This window comes from Sorex fumeus, unplaced genomic scaffold (assembly GCF_029834395.1).
Source record: "Sorex fumeus unplaced genomic scaffold, SorFum_2.1 ptg000207l, whole genome shotgun sequence".
Taxonomy (NCBI): Eukaryota; Metazoa; Chordata; class Mammalia; order Eulipotyphla; family Soricidae; genus Sorex; species Sorex fumeus.
This window is the reverse complement of record NW_026606264.1, coordinates 269,582-291,567: the sequence shown is the minus strand read 5'-3', so window position 1 is coordinate 291,567 and position 21,986 is coordinate 269,582. Positions and strand designations below refer to the sequence as shown.

At 63.6% G+C, this 21,986-nt stretch overlaps 1 protein-coding gene across 1 annotated transcript in view; it reads left to right on the top strand.

The window, feature by feature from the left end:
- LOC130017627 (collagen alpha-3(VI) chain-like) overlaps positions 1–21,986 on the top strand; it is a 57,410-nt gene that overhangs the window by 19,854 nt on the left and 15,570 nt on the right. Inside the window, exons 9-35 of the mRNA XM_056108350.1 lie at positions 4,311–4,925; positions 5,806–6,405; positions 7,838–8,175; positions 9,045–9,123; positions 10,158–10,303; positions 10,543–10,635; positions 10,990–11,043; positions 11,375–11,446; positions 11,681–11,707; positions 11,796–11,840; positions 11,919–11,972; positions 12,339–12,401; positions 13,130–13,195; positions 13,346–13,399; positions 14,321–14,370; positions 14,789–14,846; positions 15,264–15,326; positions 15,843–15,905; positions 16,543–16,605; positions 18,491–18,541; positions 18,690–18,725; positions 19,010–19,072; positions 19,806–19,868; positions 20,858–20,890; positions 20,978–21,014; positions 21,112–21,123; positions 21,201–21,694. Coding sequence (XP_055964325.1) covers positions 4,311–4,925; positions 5,806–6,405; positions 7,838–8,175; positions 9,045–9,123; positions 10,158–10,303; positions 10,543–10,635; positions 10,990–11,043; positions 11,375–11,446; positions 11,681–11,707; positions 11,796–11,840; positions 11,919–11,972; positions 12,339–12,401; positions 13,130–13,195; positions 13,346–13,399; positions 14,321–14,370; positions 14,789–14,846; positions 15,264–15,326; positions 15,843–15,905; positions 16,543–16,605; positions 18,491–18,541; positions 18,690–18,725; positions 19,010–19,072; positions 19,806–19,868; positions 20,858–20,890; positions 20,978–21,014; positions 21,112–21,123; positions 21,201–21,694 — 3,392 coding nt within the window. The remainder of the gene's footprint in view (positions 1–4,310; positions 4,926–5,805; positions 6,406–7,837; positions 8,176–9,044; positions 9,124–10,157; positions 10,304–10,542; positions 10,636–10,989; positions 11,044–11,374; positions 11,447–11,680; positions 11,708–11,795; positions 11,841–11,918; positions 11,973–12,338; positions 12,402–13,129; positions 13,196–13,345; positions 13,400–14,320; positions 14,371–14,788; positions 14,847–15,263; positions 15,327–15,842; positions 15,906–16,542; positions 16,606–18,490; positions 18,542–18,689; positions 18,726–19,009; positions 19,073–19,805; positions 19,869–20,857; positions 20,891–20,977; positions 21,015–21,111; positions 21,124–21,200; positions 21,695–21,986) is intronic.

The window sequence follows — 21,986 nt, the reverse complement described above, 5'->3', positions numbered from 1 at the left end:
TGTTTTGGCTCTACAGTGCACAGTCTGGTGTGGGACGTGTGAGACTTCCTGCTCAGAGTGTGACCTGTGGGATCTGTGTTGGTCTCTTCTACACAATCAGAGCGTTTTCGTCTGCTGTGAGGCTGTTTGCTTACTTTCACATGTATTTCTATGGCCGGTGGACTGAAGCCCCAAGCGTGTATGTGAAGCGAATGTTGGGACTGGATACCTCCCTGAGGTGAATGTCAGGATACAACCACATCCTTGAGATGAATGCCGGGACAGAAAAATGTTTCTGAGGTGAATGCCCTGACAGGACCACCTCTCTGAGGTGAATGTTGGGACAGGACAACTTCCCTGAGGTGAATGTTGGGACAGAACATCCTTCTGAGGTGAATGCTCTGACAGGACCACCTCTCTGAAGTGAATGTTGGGACAGGATGACTTCCCTGAGGTGAAGGTTGGGACAGAACATCCTTCTGAGGTGAATTCCCTGACAGGACCACCTCTCTGAAGTGAATGTTGAGACAGGACGACTTCTCTGAGGTGAATGTTGAGATAGAACATCCTTCTGAGGTGAATGCTCTGACAGGACCACCTCTCTGAGGTGAATGTTGGGACAGGACAACTTCCCTGAGGTGAATGTTGGGACAGAACATCCTTCTGAGGTGAATGCTCTGACAGGACCACCTCTCTGAAGTGAATGTTGGGACAGGATGACTTCCCTGAGGTGAAGGTTGGGACAGAACATCCTTCTGAGGTGAATTCCCTGACAGGACCACCTCTCTGAAGTGAATGTTGAGACAGGACGACTTCTCTGAGGTGAATGTTGAGATAGAACATCCTTCTGAGGTGAATGCTCTGACAGGACCACCTCTCTGAGGTGAATGTTGGGACAGGACAACTTCCCTGAGGTGAACGTTGGGACAGAACATCCTTCTGAGGTGAATGCTCTGACGGGACCACCTCTCTGAAGTGAATGTTGGGACAGGATGACTTCCCTGAGGTGAAGGTTGGGACAGAATATCCTTCTGAGGTGAATTCCCTGACAGGACCACCTCTCTGAAGTGAATGTTGGGACAGGACAACTTCCCTGAGGTGAACGTTGGGACAGAACATCCTTCTGAGGTGAATTCCCTGACAGGACAACCTCTCTGAAGTGAATGTTGGGACAGGACCACCTCCCAGAGGTGAATGTCAGGATACAACCACATCCTTGAGGTGAATGCCGGGACAGAAAAATGTTTCTGAGGTGAATGCCCTGACAGGACCACCTCTGTGAAGTGAATGTTGGGACAGGACCACCTCCCTGAGGTGAATGTCAGGGTACAACCACATTCCTGAGGTGAATATTGGGACAGAACTATCTCCCTGAGGTAAAAGGCAGGACAAGGCCAACTCCCTGAGGTGAATGTTGGGGTACAACCATATCCCTGAGGTGAATGTCAGGAAAGAGAAATTCTTCTGAGGTGAATGCCCTGACAGGACCACCTCTCTGAAGTGAATGTTGAGACAGGACGACTTCTCTGAGGTGAATGTTGAGATAGAACATCCTTCTGAGGTGAATGCTCTGACAGGACCATCTCTCTGAGGTGAATGTTGGGACAGGACAACTTCCCTGAGGTGAACGTTGGGACAGAACATCCTTCTGAGGTGAATGCTCTGACAGGACCACCTCTCTGAAGTGAATGTTGGGACAGGATGACTTCCCTGAGGTGAAGGTTGGGACAGAACATCCTTCTGAGGTGAATTCCCTGACAGGACAACCTCTCTGAAGTGAATGTTGGGACAGGACCACCTCCCAGAGGTGAATGTCAGGATACAACCACATCCTTGAGGTGAATGCCGGGACAGAAAAATGTTTCTGAGGTGAATGCCCTGACAGGACCACCTCTGTGAAGTGAATGTTGGGACAGGACCACCTCCCTGAGGTGAATGTCAGGGTACAACCACATTCCTGAGGTGAATATTGGGACAGAACTATCTCCCTGAGGTAAAAGGCAGGACAAGGCCAACTCCCTGAGGTGAATGTTGGGGTACAACCATATCCCTGAGGTGAATGTCAGGAAAGAGAAATTCTTCTGAGGTGAATGCCCCGACAGGATCACCTCTCTGAAGTGAATGTTGAGACAGGACGACTTCTCTGAGGTGAATGTTGGGACAGAACATCCTTCTGAGGTGAATGCCCTGACAGGACCACATCTCTGAAGTGAATGTTGGGACAGGACGACTTCCCTGAGGTGAATGTTGGGACAGAACATCCTTCTGAGGTGAATGCCCTGACAGGACCACATCTCTGAAGTGAATGTTGGGACAGGACGACTTCCCTGAGGTGAATGTTGGGACAGAACATCCTTCTGAGGTGAATGCTCTGACAGGACCACCTCTCTGAAGTGAATGTTGGGACAGGACGACTTCCCTGAGGTGAATGTTGGGACAGAACATCCTTCTGAGGTGAATGCCTTGACAGGACCACCTCTCTGAAGTGAATGTTGGGACAGGACCACCTCCCTGAGGTGAATGTCAGGGTACAACCACATCCCTGAGGTGAATATCGGGACAGAACCATCTCCCTGAGGTGAAAGGCAGGACAAGACCAACTCCCTGAGGTGAATGTCAGGCAGAAAAATCCTTCTGAGGTGAATGCCCTGACAGGACCACCTCTCTGAAGTGAATGTTGGGACAGGACGACTTCTCTGAGGTGAATGTTGGGACAGAACATCCTTCTGAGGTGAATGCCCTGACAGGACCACCTCTCTGAAGTGAATGTTAGGACAGGACGACTTCCCTGAGGTGAATGTTGGGACAGAACATCTTTCTGAGGTGAATGCCCTGACAGGACCACCTCTCTGAAGTGAATGTTGGGACAGGAACACCTCCCTGAGGAGAATGTCAGGGTACAACCACCTCCATGATGTGAGTGTTGGGACAGGACCACCTCTTTCCTCTGATACTATTTATGATTCCTGAGAATTGTTGTAGTTCTTATTTTTTTTAATTATTTTTTTAGCATTTAAAAGTGTTTCAATCTTAAGGCAACTGATTTACATAGTGAATCACAGTTGAGTTTCAGGTGAGCTTTGTGCCATCAGCAATCCCACCTCCAGGGACAACTTCCCTCCAGGTATGGCCACAGGCTCTTTGCCACCCCCAGGCTTCCCCCTTAGCAGGTGCATTGTTCATTTGGGTTGTTGTGATTTGAAACTCCTGCTTTGAGTGGCTCTGTGATCAGAGCACACTCCTGGGGAACACATAAGTGTGTGTTTTGTGTGTGTGTGCTTATGTGTGCATGTGTATATGTGTGCCAGTGCCTTGTGTGCATGTATGTGTGTGATGTATACGTGTGTGCATGTATGCATGTATGGGCATGTATGTGTCCGTGTGCAGGTGTGTGTGCACATGTGTGTATGTGCATGTGTGCACATTTGTATGTGTGTGTGTGTGTGCGTGCAGGGGGCTTGTCTGTCAGTCTTTGTGTCCCTACACAGCCTTTGCCCATGGGGCCTCTCTGGGTGCTACTGAGCTGCCGGATCCAGGGCCTCGGGCTCTGTGCCAGCCTGTCCCTCTCCGTGGGCAGGGCCACATGCCCGTCAGCCCGGGGACCTTGGCTCAGGGTCAGAGGGGAGGTGGGGTTGTCCGTGGCCACCTGGGCCCTTCCTGAAGGGAGGTGGAGGCTCGGGGAGGTGTGGGGCATCTTCTGCTCGGAGACTCCACAGACAGTTAACAACGAACTTGGGTAGAGAAAGCCCGAAAATCCTAGTGAGAGTCAGAAACTGCAAATACCGAGTCATCCTTCCTCCCTCCAGATGTCATGGGGGCGACTCTTGCCCTTTGACCTCTGCTCTTTCCCTCGTCCCCAACAAGGACCTGGCCCCTCCCAGTAGGAATGGTCTGTGATCCCGCGGGTTAGCGTTTATCAACCAGAAGCAGAGAGAGAAAACGTGTAAGGGGGAACCTGCCAGTGGGGGAAAACTGAGTCAGATAGGTCCAGGGCCGGAAGAAGGTGAGAATCAAGGGTCAGTGGCGCTGACCTCACGCTATTTCTAAATGCTGATTTGTCCGTGGAAACCAGTTGAAACGGGGACCGCAGGCCCCAAATTAGAGCGCCCGCCACAGAGAAAATTTTGAGACAACTTGAGCCATTTCAGGAAGCAGAAATGCTGGGGTGCGAAGGGGTCCCTTTGCGGTGATGCCACCGAGAGGTGCATGAGAGGAGCCCTCAGACCTGGGTGCACCCGACTCCTCCCGGGGGTCCGGGGCGCCTCAGAGACGAGTGCGTTCCCGTCCCGAGTCACCCGCGCCACCCGCGCTGACGTGTCTCTCCCCCGCAGACGTGCCCAGCGACGCGGCCGACATCGTCTTCCTGATCGACAGCTCGGACGGCGTGAAGCCCGAAGGCCTGGCCCACATCCGGGACTTCGTGGGCAAGATCGTGCGGAAGCTCAGCATCGGGCCCAGCCGGGTGAGGGTGGGCGTAGTGCAGTTCAGCGACGAGGTGCACCCCGAGTTCTACCTGAAGACCCACAGGGCGCAGGGGCCCATGCTGGAGGCCATCCGCCGCCTGCGCTTCAAGGGCGGCGCCCCCCTCAGCACCGGCAAGGCGCTGGAGTTCGTGGCCAGGAACCTCTTCGTCAAGTCGGCCGGGAGCCGCATCGAGGACGGGGTGCCCCAGCACCTGGTGCTCTTCCTGGGCGGCAGGTCCCAGGACGACGTGTCCAGGTTCTCTCAGGTCATCCGGAACTCGGGCATCATGAGCTTGGCCATCGGGGACCGGAACAGCGACAGGACCGAGATGCAGGTCATCACCAGCAACCCGGGCCACGTGGTCACCGTGCGCGAGTTCAAGGAGCTGCCCAGGGTGGAGGACAAGGTCATGGACTCCTTCGGTGGGCCCAGGGTCACACCTGCACCTCCGGACATAGACACGCCCTCCCCGTCACGGCCAGGTAGGTGCCCACAGGGACGGGCTTGTCACAGTTGCTGTAGAAGCTTCCAGAAAGGAAAGGCTGGGACTCCAGGGAGGAGGGAGGGCCTCGGCTCCTGCCTACCCAGCACATATGGTTGCCAGTTCCCCGCTGGCCCGAGGGTCTCCAAATCCCCCCTGACCCCAGGGTCCCCGTGGCCCTGCTGGAGAGACCCCTGAATACTGCCGGATACTCAGTGCCCTTGGGGACCCCCAAGTGAAACAGTGGAGGAGTGATTCCCTGGGAGTCAGGGTGTCCTTGGGGGTGCCCACCCGAGGAAGGAGCTGTGGCCCTCAGGCTGACCCGACGCCAGGAGCCCCTCCAACTTGCATCTTCTCCCCTGTCCCCGGCGCCCGCAGGGCCACTCCCGTCTCCATCAGTTAGAATCAGGGGCTGTTCCCAAGCCCGGGTGTTCTCAGCAGTTCACGAAGGTGGTCGGGGTCCACACCTTGTTTCATAACCTTCTCCTACTCACTCCGTTCTGCCCCGGCGACACCTGCCCCCACCCCCGCCTCCCTCGGCATCACTGTTAGATGGTGGGGGGCTCCCGGGGGCCACTCCCGGTGACACACAGACTCTGACGCTAGAGCCCGACACCCAGAGGCGCCCACAGCCCATGCGTCAGCCCTCGGCTCTCCGGGGTCGGGCCTGATTCTGGGACCTTGTGGAGGGTGCCAGCGCCCAGGCCCCGCCATCTGCCTCAGACGCGGGCGGCCCGTTTCTCCTTTCCTCCCGGGCCTCGCGCGTGCCGGAGCGGGTGTCTGTCGCCAGGCCTGGCCCGCCGGCGTCCTCGTCACCGTCTGCCCATTCGCGCCCCGGCCGGAGCTGAGTTCCCGCTCACCCTCCTTTGCCTCGTGTTCAGAGAAGAAGAAGGCGGACATCGTGTTCCTGCTGGACGGGTCCATCAACTTCCGGAAGGACAGCTTCCGGGAGGTGCTGACCTTCGTGTCGGGGATCGTGGACACGCTGTACGAGGAGGGCGACTCCATCCAGGTGGGGCTGGTGCAGTACAACTCGGACCCCACGGACGAGTTCTTCCTGAGGGAGTTCTCCAGCAAGCAGCAGGTCCTGGACGCCATCGGCAAGGTGGTGTACAAGGGCGGGCGGCACGCCAACACCAAGGTGGGCGTCCAGCACCTGCAGCAGCGCCACTTCGTGCCCGAGGCGGGCAGCCGGCTGGACCAGAGGGTCCCGCAGATCGCCTTCGTCGTCATGGGCGGGAAGTCGGTGGAGGACGCGCAGCAGGCCAGCCTGGCGCTCACGCGGCAGGGCGTGAAGGTGTTCGCCGTGGGCGTGAGGGACGCCGACTCCCAGGAGGTGGGCAGGGTCGCGTCCAACAGCGCCACGGCCTTCCGCGTGGGCTCCGTCCAGGAGCTGTCCGAGCTCAGCGAGCAGGTGCTGGAGACCCTGTACGACGCCATGCACGAGACCTTGTGCCCGGGGGTCACCGACGTCTCCAAAGGTGAAGCCCCGCCCCCGCCCCAAGCCCCTCTCCCTCTGCCCCTCGGGGCTGGCTGCCTCCTGGGGGGTCCAGAGACTGGCCACGAGCTGGCGGCCACTCCAGTTATCGAGAGATGATGCTAGGTCTGCCCGTCCGGAGGGGCTGCCTGCCCGGCCGGTGTCTAGCCTGGATGTGTGGGCTGAACTACCGAGAGGTGCTGCAGGCTTAATCACTGAGAGATGCTGCAGACTTAGTTACTGAGGGGTGCTGCGGGCTGAGTTAGCGAGAGGTGCTGTGGGCTGAGTCACTGAGAGGTGCTGTGGGCTTAGTCACTGAGAGGTGCTGCAGGCTTAGCTACCGAGAGGTGCTGCAGGCTGAGTTAGCGAGAGGTGCTGTGGGCTGAGTTACTGAGAGGTGCTGTGGGCTGAGTCACTGAGAGGTGCTGTGGGCTTAGTCATTGAGAGGTGCTGCAGGCTTAGCTACCGAGAGGTGCTGCAGGCTTAGTTACCGAGAGGTACTGTGGGCTGAGTTACCGAGAGGTGCTGTGGACTGAGTTACCGAGAGGTGCTGCAGGCTTAGTCAATGAGAGGTGCTGCAGGCTTAGCTACCGAGAAGTGCTGCAGGCTTAGTTACTGAGAGGTATTGCGGCTTAGTTATTGAAAGGTGCTGTGGGCTTAGTTACCAAGAGGTACTGTGAGCTGAGTTACCGAATGGTGCTGCAGGCTTTGCTACTGAGAAGTGCTGAGGGCTTAGTTACCGAGATGTGCTGCGGGCTTAGTTACCGAGAGGTGCTGCGGGCTTAGTTCCTGAGTGGTGGCTGCAGACTGGCCGTGCAGACTGAGTCATCGCCGTCGGCTCTGCCCCCCAGCCCCTTTCTCGACCATGTCCCGGCCCTCTCACTGTGCCCGGCTGTCACCTCAGCCTGTCCGCAGAGCTGCACCGTCTGGCGTCTAACTCTCCGACGGTCTCTCTGACGTGCCGTCCAGAGCTGACGGTCTCCATGCTGGTGCCCCGGGGTCAGCCTTGCTGTCTCGCCTGCTCCTGGGGCCACGGCAACCAGGCCCGGGGGCAGTAGGCAGTGTCCTCAGATGACCCGGCAGGGAGCGGGTGGAACTTGGGCTTTTCTTGGCCTTACCGGATTTACCCCCCAGCCCCAGCCTAGGCCCCCAGAACCCGTGCTCAAGGCCTTCTTGCCCACAGCCTTCCGTGAGACCCGTCCCCTGCCAGGAGGTCACTTGCTTGAGCTCATCCTCACCTGCCCTGAGGTTATCCACCACCTGGGCGCCCGTGGGCTCCGTCCCGTGTCCCGCCCTGAGCTGGGTCCCCGGCAGGCAGCGAGGACGTAGGGACAGCTCTGCTGCGGGCACCCGCCTTCCGTGGAGGGACGCCCCTCCCCCCGCCCGTCCTCTCCTCCCGGGTCGCCCAGCGCTCACGGCTGCTCCCTCCCTCCCAGTCTGCAACCTGGACGTGATCGTGGGCTTCGACGGCTCCAGCAGCCAGAACGTGTTTGCGGCGCAGAAGGGCCTGGAGAACAAGGTGGACCTCATCCTGAGCAGGATCAGCCAGATGCAGAGGGTCAGCTGCAGCGGCGGCCAGGCGCCCACCGTGCGGGTGTCCGTGGTGGGCAACACGCCGTCGGGCCCCGTGGAGGCCTTCGACTTCGCCGAGTACCAGCCGGAGCTGCTGGAGAAGGTCCGGAGCATGCGCGCCCAGCACCCGTACGTGCTCACAGCCGACACGCTCAAGCTCTACCAGAACAAGTTCCAGCAGTCCGCGCCCGACAGCGTGAAGGTCAGCGGCCCGGCCCGTCTCTGCCTCTGGGCTCGCCTCGGCGCGGCCCACTGAGCCGCCTGTCTGCATGCGGGACGGCCCCGATCTGCGTCCTCCTCACTGTGCTCAGCCCGACGTTCTGGGAATGGGAATGAACGCCTGTTCCGGAATGAGGGGGGCCGAGGGTGCCTGAGGGGCTGCATCTCCCCACCTATGTGCATGCACCCCCCCCGTGTCCACACTGTGGAGACGCACCCACGCACACGGCAGTAGCTAGCCGTTGGCCACACGACACTCATACCCCATCCCGGCTGGGAACCGCCAAACCCCGTTTCACCAGTCCAGAGGGCTAGAGGCCCAGGCCGTGGGGATGGCAACGGACTCCCCGTGGGCCACAGGGGCCTCTCCACACAGGGATTTGTGCAGATATGTTCTTTGAGGGAGGCCAGTCCTGCCAGGCCCAGCCTCTGCACGAATGACCTCGTCCACTTAACTTCGCCTTTCCAAGCCCGCTATCAAATGCAACCATGTTCTCTCTCTCTCTCTCTCTCTCTCTCTCTCTCTCTCTCTCTCTCTCACACACACACACACACACATACACACACACACACACACACACACACACACACACCCAGCACGACTTGAGCCCCAGCAAGGCCGTCACCATAAATATGCACATGAGAGGGACCTTCTCCGTGTGACCTAATCCTCAGGCCCCCCTGCTTCTCGGCCCCTTGTTCCCGTGCCGTCGGAGGGCTGTGAACAGGGCTGCAGCTCCCCAGAGACCCTCCCCTTCAGATCCATAACGTGGGCTCGACCCCGCTCATCCTGAGCACCTACAAGAGCTGATGGTTTCCCGTCCCGGGAGGCTGACGTGGGTTTCCTTCTAGGTGGTCATTCACTTCACCGACGGGGCGGACGGAGACCTCGCTGCTCTCCAGAAAACGTCAGAGTTGCTCCGAGAAGAAGGCAGGTTCTGGGGACGGGAGTGAGCCGGACACAGGGGTGGGCCGGGCAGGCCCGCAGGGGGCTCCGGGGGCACGGGGTTGGGGGGAGGGTTGGGAGCTCAGGGCGGAGCTGTGGGCTGGGGCGGTGGCCGAGTGAGCCGCGTTTCCTGTCCTGGCCCTGCCGCGGCCTCTTGAGCTCCTCCGGTTCTGACATCTGGGGAGCATGAGGCGTTGGCAGGAGATCCGGAAGGGTCTGGTCACTGAGCTGCAGCCTCTGAGCTAGGAAATCATTTCTGGAAAAGACACGGGGCTGCGTCTCCAGCTTGCCGTGATCGAGACTCACACGCACGGCATGGATGTAAAACTGTGTTTAAAAAGAAGCAGTGGAAGGGGCCACAGAGATAGCCCAGTGGGTAGGGCGCTTGTTTGCACGCGGCTGACCTGGGTTTGATTCCAGGCACCCTATAAGCTGCCCTGATGCTGCCAGGAGTGAACCTCGAACCCCCCAAATATGGCCCCCAAATATGGCCCCCAAATAAACCCAAAGATCCCCAGGTCCCCCCGAAACCACCCCAAATCAATGAACCCTTCCAGGACAGCTGAGGGAGGTGGATGCCATTACCGCAGGGACACTGCCCCTCAGTGGCTCAGACTGGTCTCGAGGGGGTGAGGCACTGCCTCTCGGAGACAGGTGACAGCAAAGGTCTGAGAAGAACTGGCCGGCAGCTGCTCTGTCCTCTCACTCGCTTCCCCACGCCGTGAAGCCAGGCTGCTGCATCAGAGGCATCAGGGGAGCTAGTCGGCGTTCCTTGCACAGCTGCCGTCTCTGGGGCGAGTGAGGAGCCCATGGGGGACGTCACTCAGGGCGTTAGGGTGTCCCTGCAGCTGGAGCTCAGAGGCCAGAGAGTCGGAGCTGCAGAAACGCCGACCTGGGGCTTGGCTCGACTCCTCGGGGAGGGGGCTGCGCTTCTCTGATGTTTTCTTAAAAGACAGCCCCCCAAGTCCCCAAAGTTCTGGGGGGCAGCGGCAGCCCGGATGCCAGCAGTGTCCTTGCAGGGGTCCACGCCTTCATCCTGGTGGGCCTGGAGCGCGTGGCCGACCTGGAGCGGCTGATGCAGCTGGAGTTTGGCCGCGGCTTCATGTACAACAGGCCCCTGAGACTAAACCTGCTGGACCTCGACTACGAGCTGGCCGAGCAGCTGGTGAGTGGCCGTCGGCGCGGCTGGTGTGGCTGGCAGGGGGCTGGAGGTCCGTCGGCGTGGCCGGCCGGGGGCCGGGGTCTGCTGTGCGGGTCTCTGGGTGGGCCACCTTCCGCCCCCGACCAGGTCCAGCTCTGTCGCGCCATGAGACCTCCTGCTCTGTGGGGCGCATGGAGAGGCGGGTGTGACGGGCCGCTCCCGCCTTTTCGTGTGTGAGGCCCGAGCGTGTCTCCTTCCTCCAGGATAACATCGCCGAGAAAACCTGCTGTGGGGTCCCCTGCAAGTGCTCGGGACAGAGGGGCGACCGCGGGCCTGTCGGCGGCATCGGACCCAAGGTAGGGGGGCTTCACCTTCCGCCCCAGGGCTCCAGGGCCTCAGTGGGGGCTGGAGGGGCAGAGGAAGGGCTTCCCGGGGAAGGGGGGATGCCCCGGCTCCTCTTCACGGAAACGTTCAGACCAGCGGCTCTGGCCGCAGCTCGGGGACACCCACGCTGCCCCTTCCTGCAGGCGGGGAGGGCGGGAGACCCCCAGGTCTGTCGGGCAGACCCTGAGTGACTGTCTGCAGAATGGCGGGATCAGTTGTGACCTGAAGGACCCGGCCAAGCTACCCCAAGCTCTGGAGGTGTCTGGGGGTGTGTGGACGGGCGCTGGGCGGCCATGGGTGTCCCCAAACCCCTCACTCTGTTTCAGGGCGTCTCCGGAGAAGACGGTTTCCCAGGATACCCGGGCGAGGAGGGTGGACCCGTGAGTATGGACCCGCATTCCTGGGCCCCGAGACCCCCTCACGGGGCCCTGCGGGGGCGGGAGGCACTGCCCCCCCCCAGGGCAGGTGCTGACATAGTAGGCTCGGGACCCCCGCACTGGGAGCAGCCACTCAGAGTGGGGTCTGCTGGTTGGACTCAGGGTGCGGCTGAGTGGGGGGAGTTGCAGGGGCCTGGAAGCCGGACCCGGGGCCGGTCACACAGAGACGCTTGGACGTGCCAACGTGAGCCCACGGGCGGGAGGAAGGGGCCGGGCCCGCGCACGCTGGGTGTGGGGGCGGGCTGCCACCTGTAACACCCTTCTCTCCTGTCAGGGCGAGCGGGGACCCCCGGGCGTGAACGGCACTCAAGGCTTCCAGGGCTGCCCGGGGCAGAGGGGCACCAAGGTACAGTGGGCTGGGGGGAGCCAGTCCTGGGGGTCCCCGTTTCCCTCCCCAGGGCCCCGGGCTGAGGGCTGTGCTGTCTGGGCCGTGGCTGAGACCCGCGAGGGGTAGTTTCCCGGGGACCCTCCTGAGCGGGGCATCCTGGTCTGGACACTAACCCCCTCTCTCCCCGGGGACCCTCCTGGTGGCTCGTCCTGGCCCGGCCTGGGCACTCACCCCCCCCTCTCTCCCCCGCAGGGCTCCCGCGGATTCCCCGGAGAGAAGGTACCGCCCAGAGTCCCCGACTGGAAGCCGACCCCTCCCCGCGCCCCCCTTCCCCCCTGCCCCCCCTCACTCCTTCTTGTCCCCGCAGGGAGAACTGGGCGAGATCGGCCTGGACGGGCTGGACGGAGAGGAGGTGAGCAGGTCACACGGCGCTGGCCTCGGGCCCACGGGAAGCCTGGGCCGGGCCTGACGCCCACACTTGCCTTGGCAGGGAGACAAAGGGACCCCGGGTTCCTCTGGAGAGAAGGGCAGCTTGGGAAGAAGGGTGAGTCGCCTCCCGAGGGCTGCGGCTGCGGGCCAGTGCTGGGCTCTCCGCGCGGGGCAGTTTCTTTTCTGGGTGTGTGTGTGTGTGTGTGTGTGTGTGTGTGCGCGCACTGGGACCGCCTCCTCCAGGCGGCCTTCCCTGACCACCCCCGGGTGAGTGAACGCTGCATCCGGAGGGGGCCCGGTGGGCTGTGACACGCCCCGTTCTGTTTTCTGGTGTGAGTCCTGCAGAGCAGGGGGCCCTGTTTGAATCAGCCCAGAGTGGGCCCCTGGTCCTGCCTGCGGGTTATGTGACTGAGAGATCACGGCCCCTGGCCAGCCCGGCAGAGCGAGCACCGTCAGGTGAGCTGCCTGTGCTTTCCCTCAGGGCGACAAAGGACCGAAGGGCATCAAAGGAGAACGAGGAGACGTCGGCATCCGAGGCGACCCCGTGAGGACCTGCCTGGCCTGTGGGGAGGGGGCGTGGCGTCTGGAGGGCGGGGCGTGGCATCTGGGAGGGGTGTGGCATCTGGGAGGGGCGTGGCATCGGGAGTGAGGGGCGTAGCGTCCGGGAGGGGCGTGGCATCTGGAGGGCAGGGCGTGGCGCTGAGGGCGGGGCATGGCATCTGGGAGGGGCGTGGTGTCTGGGAGGGGCGTGGCATCGGGAGTGAGGGGGCGTAGCGTCCGGGAGGGGCGTGGCATCTGGGGAGGGGCGTGGCATCTGGAGGGCAGGGCGTGGCGCTGAGGGCGGGGCGTGGCATCTGGGAGGGGCGTGGTGTCTGGGAGGGGCGTGGCATCGGGAGTGAGGGCGTGGCTCTGAGGAGGGGAGTGGCGCTGGAGGGAGGGGCGTGGCTTCTGGGATGGGGCGTGGCTTCTGGGGCGCCCACTGCTCTGTGCTGAGAGGTGGGGGTGTGGCACTGGTTTAGGGGTGAGGTGGGCTCATGGGTGTTCCCAGTGACCCACCCCCATCCCCATCCCCATCAGCTCTCAGGGCAGCCCTGCGGGTGGGAGGGAGTGGACCTTGGCGGTGTGGGGAGGGGCGAGCACTGGCCGCTGTCCTCATTGGGGATTCATGTCTTGCCCATGGGACGCTCTCTGCTGCAGGGGCGTGTCTGGGGAAGGGCCCTGGGGTCCCCCATGCCCCCAGCCGCTCTGACCCCAGTCTGTCCTTGCTCTCAGGGAGAGTCCGGCCGGGACAGCCAGCAGCCGGGACCCAAGGGTGAAGTCGGGGACATCGGCCCCATGGTATGGTCCCTGGGCCCCTCAGTTCGTGAGCTGGGGGGGTCCTCGCACCCCCGGTCGGCTGTGTGCCCCGAGGGAGGCACCCTGCCCGCCCACTCCCCATGGTGGCAGGGTGCCTGTCCAGCCGCCCACTCACACTCGGTTCCCTCCCAGGGCCTGCCTGGACTGGATGGCGCCGCGGGGAGCCCCGGTGTTCCTGGGAAAGCCGTGAGTACTGGGGGGGGACACAGGGCCCCGCTGTGGGTCTCGAGGCTGGCCAGGGGCCGGGCAGGGGCCACGCAGGGCTGGCCAGGGGCTGGCCAGGGCTGGCCAGGGCCTTCTCGTGCTCTCTCTGCTGCCCAATGCCAGCAAACATGAGCAGAATCCAGCAGGAACAGGAGAACTGGGAGTGGGGGTGTGGGAGGGAACGGGGTTAGTCTGGAGGTCCGGCCCCTCGAGTCCTGTTCCTGGTGCTGTGGAACTAGATTCCACTTTCTGGAAGGTTCTATCTCACACCAGCTGCCTGGAGACCTGGCAGAGCTTCTGGCATGCCTGGTCCCTAGGTCATGCCAGGCATGGCGCAGAGATGAGGTGGGGTGGCCTCTGCGGACGCGAGACAGGGGTCTGGGAAACGTGCAGGGCTGGGTGGTTCCCTGGACGCGGCTACTCGGCTGCACGGCCTGGCAGGGGGCTGGGACCCCACGCACAGGGGGCAATGGTGGCAGCTCCACGGTCAGGAGCAGGAGCAGGACCCAGGACACACGGTAGTCAGGCCTGTGCCTACCCCCCACCCTGCCCACACAGAGCTGCGTCCATGGAGACAGTGTGGCCCAGTGGGCAGGGATGGGCCCCGTGTGCAGGGGCTGCGCCCCCCCCCCCCAATACTGTACTCGACGCAGGGGTCTCCCAGGCAGCGTCCAGCGTCCCTGCCCCAGCTGCCTGCCATGCCATGGAACCCAGCACAGTTGGTTGGCGGGAAAGTGGCGCTTCTGGAACTCGCTCTCGTGAGCAGTGCCCGTGGCGAGCTAAGTGCCCGGCCTGTGGCTGGCGCCCAGAGCAGGCTTGGCCGCCGGGAAGGGGCCTCCCTGCTGGGGGTCCGCAGGAAGAGGGGAGCGCTGTCCCCAGCCTCACAGTCTGCTTCTTCCACAGGGCGGGTTAGGCCGGCGGGGACCACCGGGAGCCAAGGTGAGCCGGGGAGGGTGGAGGGTCACTTCCGGGACCCGGGGGACACGACACAGCCAGTCCATCCTCAAGCCGCAGACCCCAGGGCCCCCGGCCCCGCCTCGTCCCCAGAGCCACCTGGCAGCCTATGGGGGCGGGAGGTGCCCGTGGACCTGGCCGGCACCAGCCCCGCGAGGGCCCTGCAGCTCCTGGGCCACAGTGGGCTCGGCCTCGGGTGGGCACGTGCGAAGTCACAGCACTGACCCGCTTGGCCTCAGGGCCCCTGCTCTGAGGTGGTGGCCAGCGCCCTGGGGCTCCAGGCACATGAGACGTGTCCCGGCCACACCGTGTTTCCCATCTGTCCCCGTGTCCCCGACTGTCCCCCGTGTCCCTGCCCCACCCCTGCGGGTGCCCTGGCCACCTGGCCCTGACGTGCCTGTTGCCTCTGCAGGGCAGCCCAGGAGAACCTGGCCCTCAGGGCTTCGTGGGCGAACAGGGACCTCGAGGGTCGCAGGTCAGTGGCCCCCGCCTGCCCGTGGCAACCCCCGTCCCTGGCTTTCTGCTTTGGTGGGACCTGGGGGGGGGGGGAGTCAGTGAACGGGATCAACACCAGGAATACCCGTTGCTGTGTGTGGCATTGCGTCAGATCCAGAACATTCCACCCGCCCAGACCCTCCCATCTGCCCCCCTCCAGCCCTGGTCATGCTCCCTCCCGCTCTTCTCTGTGGGTTTCGGAGTTCCAGGAGATTCCCATGAGCAGAGCCGTGTCCCTGAGGGCTTGCGGGGGTGGGGGGAGGGCTCTGCCGTGTCCCCTGCCATGTCCAGTCCTCTCCTGTGGTCATGGTCATCCGCATCCTTCACAGCTGAGGACACTCCCTGGAGGGGGCCGTGGCCCCTCCCTGCCCTCACCCTGCCCTTCTTCCCTCCACAGGGTCCTCCTGGCCCCACCGGCCCCCCGGGGCTGATTGGGGAACAAGGCATTCCTGGTGCCCGGGTGAGTCTGGGCTGAGACCCCTGGGACAGACCCCCAGCCTGGCTGAATCTGGGCTGAGACCCCTGGGACAGACCCCCGGCCTGGCTGAGTCTGGGCTGTGACCCCGGCACAGACCCCCGGAGTGCTCAGTGCAGGGCCTGCCCAGCCTTGCAGCGAGGCCCCCGCCCAGGGCGCCCACCCCTCACGCTCCAAGGAGGGCCGTGAGGGCAGGCAGCGGGGGGCGGGGAGGGGGTGGGCGTGCCGTGGTGCTTCTCTGTTGAGATCCGTGGTGGCATGTCTCCTTGGGGTGGCTTTGCCGGGTCCCTGCTCCCCTCCCCTGCTGTCACCGGGGCTGGCTGGGTGTGCCCACTCCGTGGCTTCCGGCCCCTGCCCCAGGATGTAGCCCCAAGCCCAGGGCCTCCCATGACTGAACCAGGAATTCAGACGAGCAGCCCTGGCGAGGCCCAGAGTCCCCCGGAATTCTGCGTCGCCCCCTGCCCGCCCCACCCCAACTGACAGGCCCCTTCGCTGTTGCAGGGAAACGGAGGCCCCCCCGGAGCGCCCGGAGACCGCGGCAGGACCGGCCCCCTGGGAAGGAAGGTGGGTCCCCACACGCCAGGCCCCAGCCGCCCGCACCCAGTCCCCCGGGGCGTTTCTGTGCCTGTCTGGCTGGTCCCAGCCGGCTGGAGGAGGGATGGGGGACCCCACTCCGGGCAGAGCTCCTGCAGAGCAGGCCTGGGGGACCCGCGTCCCGCCAGGCAGCCCAGACGGCTCTCTGAGAGCTGGCTGGCAACGTGTCTCTCTTAGCTGATCCCCTTCGCCACCCCAGTTGCTCTGAGACCCCCGAGAACAGCCCAGCCAGAGCCGGGCCCAAGGGCGACATTCTGGGTCCTGGGCTTGTCTCTCAGCGAGGCTGGGCCTCCTTCTGCCTTCCCGGTGGCCTCCTGGTGGCCTTAACCCCCCCACCCCCAGGCTCCGGTGGGGATGGCTCAGAGGGCCAGTGCTCAGGCCTTGCATGTGACCCGGGTTCCACTCCCAGCTCAGCTCCACATGACATTGTCAGGCCCTCTCCAGAGCACTGGGCCAGGAGCACCCTGAGCACTGCCAGGTGTGGCTTCCAAACCCACCTACAGCAAAGAAATTGAGAAACTCGCTGTGCTGGAAACCACCGAGGCAAGGGGAGGCGCCCACAGCCCCCCACTCTGCAGATGGACCCTAACTCGTCTCTCCCATGCAGGGGGAGCCCGGAGACCCGGGACCTGCCGGCAGTGTCGGGAACCGCGGCCCTCGAGGGGAGACGGTAAGAGCTTGGGGGAGTGGAAGGGGGGCTGGGCTGGAGGATTTCTGGCCCCCTGGGAAGCACTCGCCATCAGTGGCTCCAGCGGAGCTGGGTGGTTCCGAAGCTCCTGCCCCCTCGCGGGACCTGCCTGGCCTCCCCTGCCGGGAGTGAGCGCTTGAGACTGGCCGTCGTTCCTGGTCTTGCGAAGGATTCGGGAGTCGAGTCCGGGAGGTTTTTCTGCAAGGATGTAAAATCCTGGCCCGGGCTGACACATGCATCAGGGTAAAGGCCTTCGAGCTCCATCCCCAGCACCGGGGGGGGCTCCTTCTGAGCCCCCCAGCAATGCCTCCCTGAGTGCAGAGTCAGGAGGAAGCCCTGAGCCCGGTCATGTATGTCCCTTAAAATCAAATCCTGGTCTGGAGAGATGCTCAACGGACTCACCTGTGGAAACCCCAGGCTTGATCCCAGGTACCACACGGCCCTGCGCACTGCAGGGAGGACCTCCAAGCACTGTCCAGCAGTGACCCCCAAGCACTGCCCAACACTGACCCTGAGCATTGCTCCAACACTGACCCCCGAGCACTGCCCAACAGTAACCCCGAGCACTGTCCTACAGTGACTCCCAAGCACTGTCCAGCAGTGACCCCCAAGCACTGCCCAACACTGACCCTGAGCATTGCTCCAACTCTGGCCCCCGAGCACTGTCTGGCAATGACCCCTGAGCACTGTCCTACAGTGACCCCCGAGCACTGCCCAACACTGACCCTGAGCATTGCTCCAACACTGACCCCTGAGCACTGTCCAACAGTAACCCTGAGCACTGTCCGACAGTAACCCCCGATCTCTGTCCAGCAGTGACCCCCGAGCACTGCCCAACACTGACTCTGAGCACTGCTCCAACACTGACCCTGAGTACTGTCCAGCAGTGACCCCCGATCTCTGTCCAGCAGTGACCCCCAAGCACTGCCCAACACTGACTCTGAGCATTGCTCTGACACTGACCCCGAGAACTGTCCAGCAATGACCCCTGAGCACTGCCCAACAGTGACCCCTGGGCACTATCCCAAACCACCACCAACAACAACAAAGTAAAGAAATCTAATCCTTCGGGTAAGATGGAACTGGATTCGAGGAACGTTATGTCCAGACTCCAGTGTCCTTTGACGGAGGCGAAGTCCGTGACCTCCGGATTCTGCTGGGGACCCTTGTTTAAAACACTCCAACTCCTCGGAGCCGAGATTCCCGTCCACGGCGCGGTGGGCATGCCTCGGCCGTGAGTCACTGCCCGCGACTCCAGCGTGGTGACTCAGTGTGTGTGGATGGCCGGGAACCCAAACAGAGCTGGGAAGAGTTTTCTGGCGCTTGGAGTTTCCCTGGTGCTTCCTGAAGTTGGAGGGAGGGAAAGATGCGAAACGGAGACACCGCAACGGCCGTCCCTCCCGTCCTAGCCTCGGCCGGGGAGAAGCCCCCAGCCTTCCTCCCCGCGAGCTGGAAAGCCCTGTGTCCACGTGCCCCGGCTCTGGGTGTCCTGACGCTGCGGCTGTGAGGCCCTCGAGACTCGGGTGGGGCAGGCAGAGTGGACGGGAGGGGGACGGCGGGGCTGGGCCGAGGCGGGGGACGGTGAGTCTCTTCCTGCTCTGGTACAGGAGGGCGCGTGCAGCCGCATGCTGGCCTCTCGGTGCCCGGCTGGCCACTCTGTCCTCTGTGTGCCGGTGGTCCAGCAGCTGACCGGGCCTCTCCAGTGTCCACTTCCTCCAGCCTCCAGCCTCGCTTCTGCCCGGAAGCGGGGTGGGGGGGGGCGTGTTCTAGCTTCTGGGCCCGGATTTGGGACCGTTTCGGGGTGGGGGTCCCTCTGCTCCAGCCCCAGCAGGGGGGACGGGCCTGCAGTGTCCCTCTCCCCCCACAGGGAGATGATGGCCGTGATGGGGTTGGCGGCGACGGACGCAGAGGCAAGAAGGTATGGGCAGTGGGGCCGGGCTGGTCGGGGTCTTGGCTGCCGTTGGCCGTGACTCCCAACACACCGTGGGGCTGGATTCTTCTGCTCAAGGGAACGCGTTTGGGCCAGATTCTGCTGGCCCCAGGAGTGACCTGCTGTTCTTTTGTAGGGAGAAAGAGGGTTTCCCGGATACCCAGGCCCGAAGGTAACTGACGGTCCCTGAGTGGGGAAAGAGCTCTGGGGGGCACGACCCATCGGCGGGAGACAGCGGGGTCCCAGGGAGTGGGTGGGTCTGGGCTGCCCAAAGGCCCCTGGGCCCTCTCGTCCACTGAGGCCGGGCTGCGGGCCCCTGGTGTGTGACTCAGGCTGTCCCGCCTGCTGGCAGTGCTGCTGGTCAGCCCTGAGTGGCCGAGACGCCAGGTGCAGGGACCCCCGCTGTCCCCATGGCTCCGGCACGGAACGTCCCCCTCACCCCGCTGCTCCCCACAGGGCACCCCCGGGGAGCCGGGCGCCGGCGGAGCTCCAGGGCCCAAGGGCATCCGAGGACGCAGGGTGAGTGGACTTCACAGTTGTTCTCTTGGCCACAGCGCAGGGTGGGAGGGGGCCTGAGCCCCACCTTGTCTGTGTCCCGGGACCCCCCCCGCACCCCTGCCAGGGCGCTCACGGGTCCCGGAGGGGGCAGCGGGGTCCCTGCACACGCGGGCAGACCTGCCAGGTGGCGCTGCCTGGGATTGGGTGCAGGCACGTCCTTCCAGGGGGTCCAGGCTCGCTGGCAGCCAGGTGGCCACCCTGGCCCTCAGGTCAGCGGCTCTTCCGTCGGCTCCTCTGGGGGTGTGTCTCCCAGATGGGGTCCCAGCACGTCCTGACCAAGGGCTGGGGCCTGGCCGGGCGCACGTTTGGTGTAAAGTGAAGCCCGCCTCATTCTGCCCCTCATTCTTCTCTTGGCGAAGGCCAGGAGACGCCCCCATGCCCTGTCCGGGGGGTGCCCACTGCACCCACTCTGCAGAGACAGACACAGGCCGGAATGTCTCCACCTGGCACGCAGCTGGCTCTGGTTCAACCCTGGCACCACGTAGCCCCGCCAGGAGTGACCACAGCCAGGAGTAAGCCCCAAGCACCGCTGGGTGTGGCAAAACAGGCCGAAACCAACCCAGACCCCAGCACCAGAGACAGCCGGGACCCCCCCCCCCCCGGGAGCTGAGAGACAGCGTGGAGGGCAGCGGGCATCTCACCAGCCGCCGCGGACTGCCCGCCAGGCTGACACACGCATCTTCTGTCCCTGTAGGGAAATTCAGGGCCTCCAGGGGCCGAAGGGCAGAAGGGCGACCCTGGCTACCCAGGACCCCCCGTAAGTAACCTCTCCCCCCGATTGAACTCCGGGGAAGCTCCACTTCCTCATCACTGAGTCTGTGTACTCACGCTGTGAATTTGTGCTCCCCTTGGTGGGCCGCGTTCTGAGTACTCCCTGAGAGAGCCGCATCCTTGGTGCTCCCTGATGCTGGGTGCTCCCCAGGGAGAGCCTCACCTTTGGTGCTTCCCGATGCTGGGTGCTCCCTAACGGAGAGCCGCCTCCTTGGTGCTCCCCGTGGAGCCAGACCTCTCTGCTTTGGAGAAATGCAGCTTCTCGAGTGGCTTCCTGTGGGCTCACACGAGGGGGGACATCCCCGGCCTTTACCCTTCGCTGGTGTCAGTAGGTCTGAGATTTGCGAAGGAGAGGGGTGTCCAGGTACTCGCTGCCCATCGCGTCCATCTGGGAGCATCTCGTTGGCCCCTAAAATCAGCCCCCCCAGGTGCTGGTTCTGGTTTCCAAGCCCCACCCATGGCAGGGGGAGGCCCTCGCTCCCCTCCCGTCCTCGGGGTCTTTGTCCCTCATTTGGGGCCGTCCCTGTGCGGAAACCAACTGGGACACCTGACGGACAGGGAAGAGCCGGGACACGGACACATTCTTCTGGGGGGGGGGGGGCGGCCTGGGGTCCAGAGGGCTGGACGCGGGCAGGAGGCAGAGTGAGGGTGCGGAGAGCATCTGGAAGGGGCTGGTGGTCAGTGGCATTGGGGGTCAGGGCAGGGGGGGCTGCCCTGCAGAGCAGACTAGGGAGGCGTCCCAGGTGGCCCCCACGGCCCTGAGAACCGGCACCAGGAGACTGTGCTCCGGAGACAGTGCTCCCACACAGCTCGCGTGTGTGGTGACAAGACTGGGTGCCGGGGTGGCCCTGTGCGGCGTCTGAGCAAGCACGTGGGCCCCTAGAGGCCGCTGGCTCTGGAGCACCAAATGGATGGGAGGGGGCATCTGCCCGCACTCCTGGCGCCGGGCGTCAGCTCGTCCCGTTGCCTTCACAGGGTCACAAAGGGAACCGTGGTGACTCCGTGGACGTAAGTTAAATGCACCCTGCAAGCATGACCCCTGCCTGCCCGCCCGCCGGCCGCTGCCCCCTCACTGTCTCCTCTCCTCCCCCTCAGCAATGCGCCCTCATCCAGAACATCAAGGACAAGTGCCGTAAGTGTCGCCCCCTCCCGCCCTCCCCCCTGCGCGCGTTGGGGGTTCTCTGCCCCTGGCAGCCGCTCACGCCCGCCTCCTCCCCTCTCTCCCCCAGCCTGCTGCTACGGTAAGTCCCCGCGGCACTTACGGGGAGGACGGAGAGCCCGGCCGGCACGTGTCCCCCGCTGAGCGCCGTCCCCGCAGGGCCCCTGGAGTGCCCCGTCTTCCCCACGGAGCTGGCCTTCGCCCTGGACACCTCCGAGGGCGTCACCCAGGACGTCTTCAGCCGCATGCGGGACGTGCTCCTGGGGCTGGTGGGCGACCTGACCATCGCCGAGAGCAACTGCCCGCGGGGGGCGCGCGTGGCCGTGCTCACCTACAACAACGAGGTGACCACGGAGATCCGCTTTGCCGACTCGCGCCGCAAGGCCGCCCTGCTGGACAGCATCCGCAACCTGCAGGTGGCCCTGACGTCCAAGCAGCCCAGCCTGGAGACGGCCATGGCCTTCGTGGCCCGCAACACCTTCAAGCGCGTGCGTGGCGGCTTCCTCCTGCGCAAGGTGGCCGTGTTCTTCAGCAACAAGCCCGTGCGCGCCTCGCCCGAGCTGCGGGAGGCCGTGCTGAAGCTGTCGGACGCGGGCGTCACGCCCCTGTTCCTCACCAGCCAGGAGGACCGCCAGCTGGCCAGCGCCCTGCAGGTCTGTACCGGCTCGGTGGGCCCAGCCCGGGGCCAGGGGCCACCCACGAGAGCACGATGTGGGCCCGGAGACCCCGGGCTGCTGCTGCTCACGGGCCCCTTCTGCAAGTCTGTGTGTGTGTGGGGGGGTCTTCCAGGCCCACCTGGAGGGCAACGGTCTCCCAGCGAGTTCCCTGGACATCTGTCACCACCACCCGTCGACTGTCATTTAAGCCGACCTCTGGGTGGGCACGACTGCTGTGGCAGTGATGGTGTCCAGAGTCTCGTGCTGGGCCCCACTAAGGTTGGGGGGG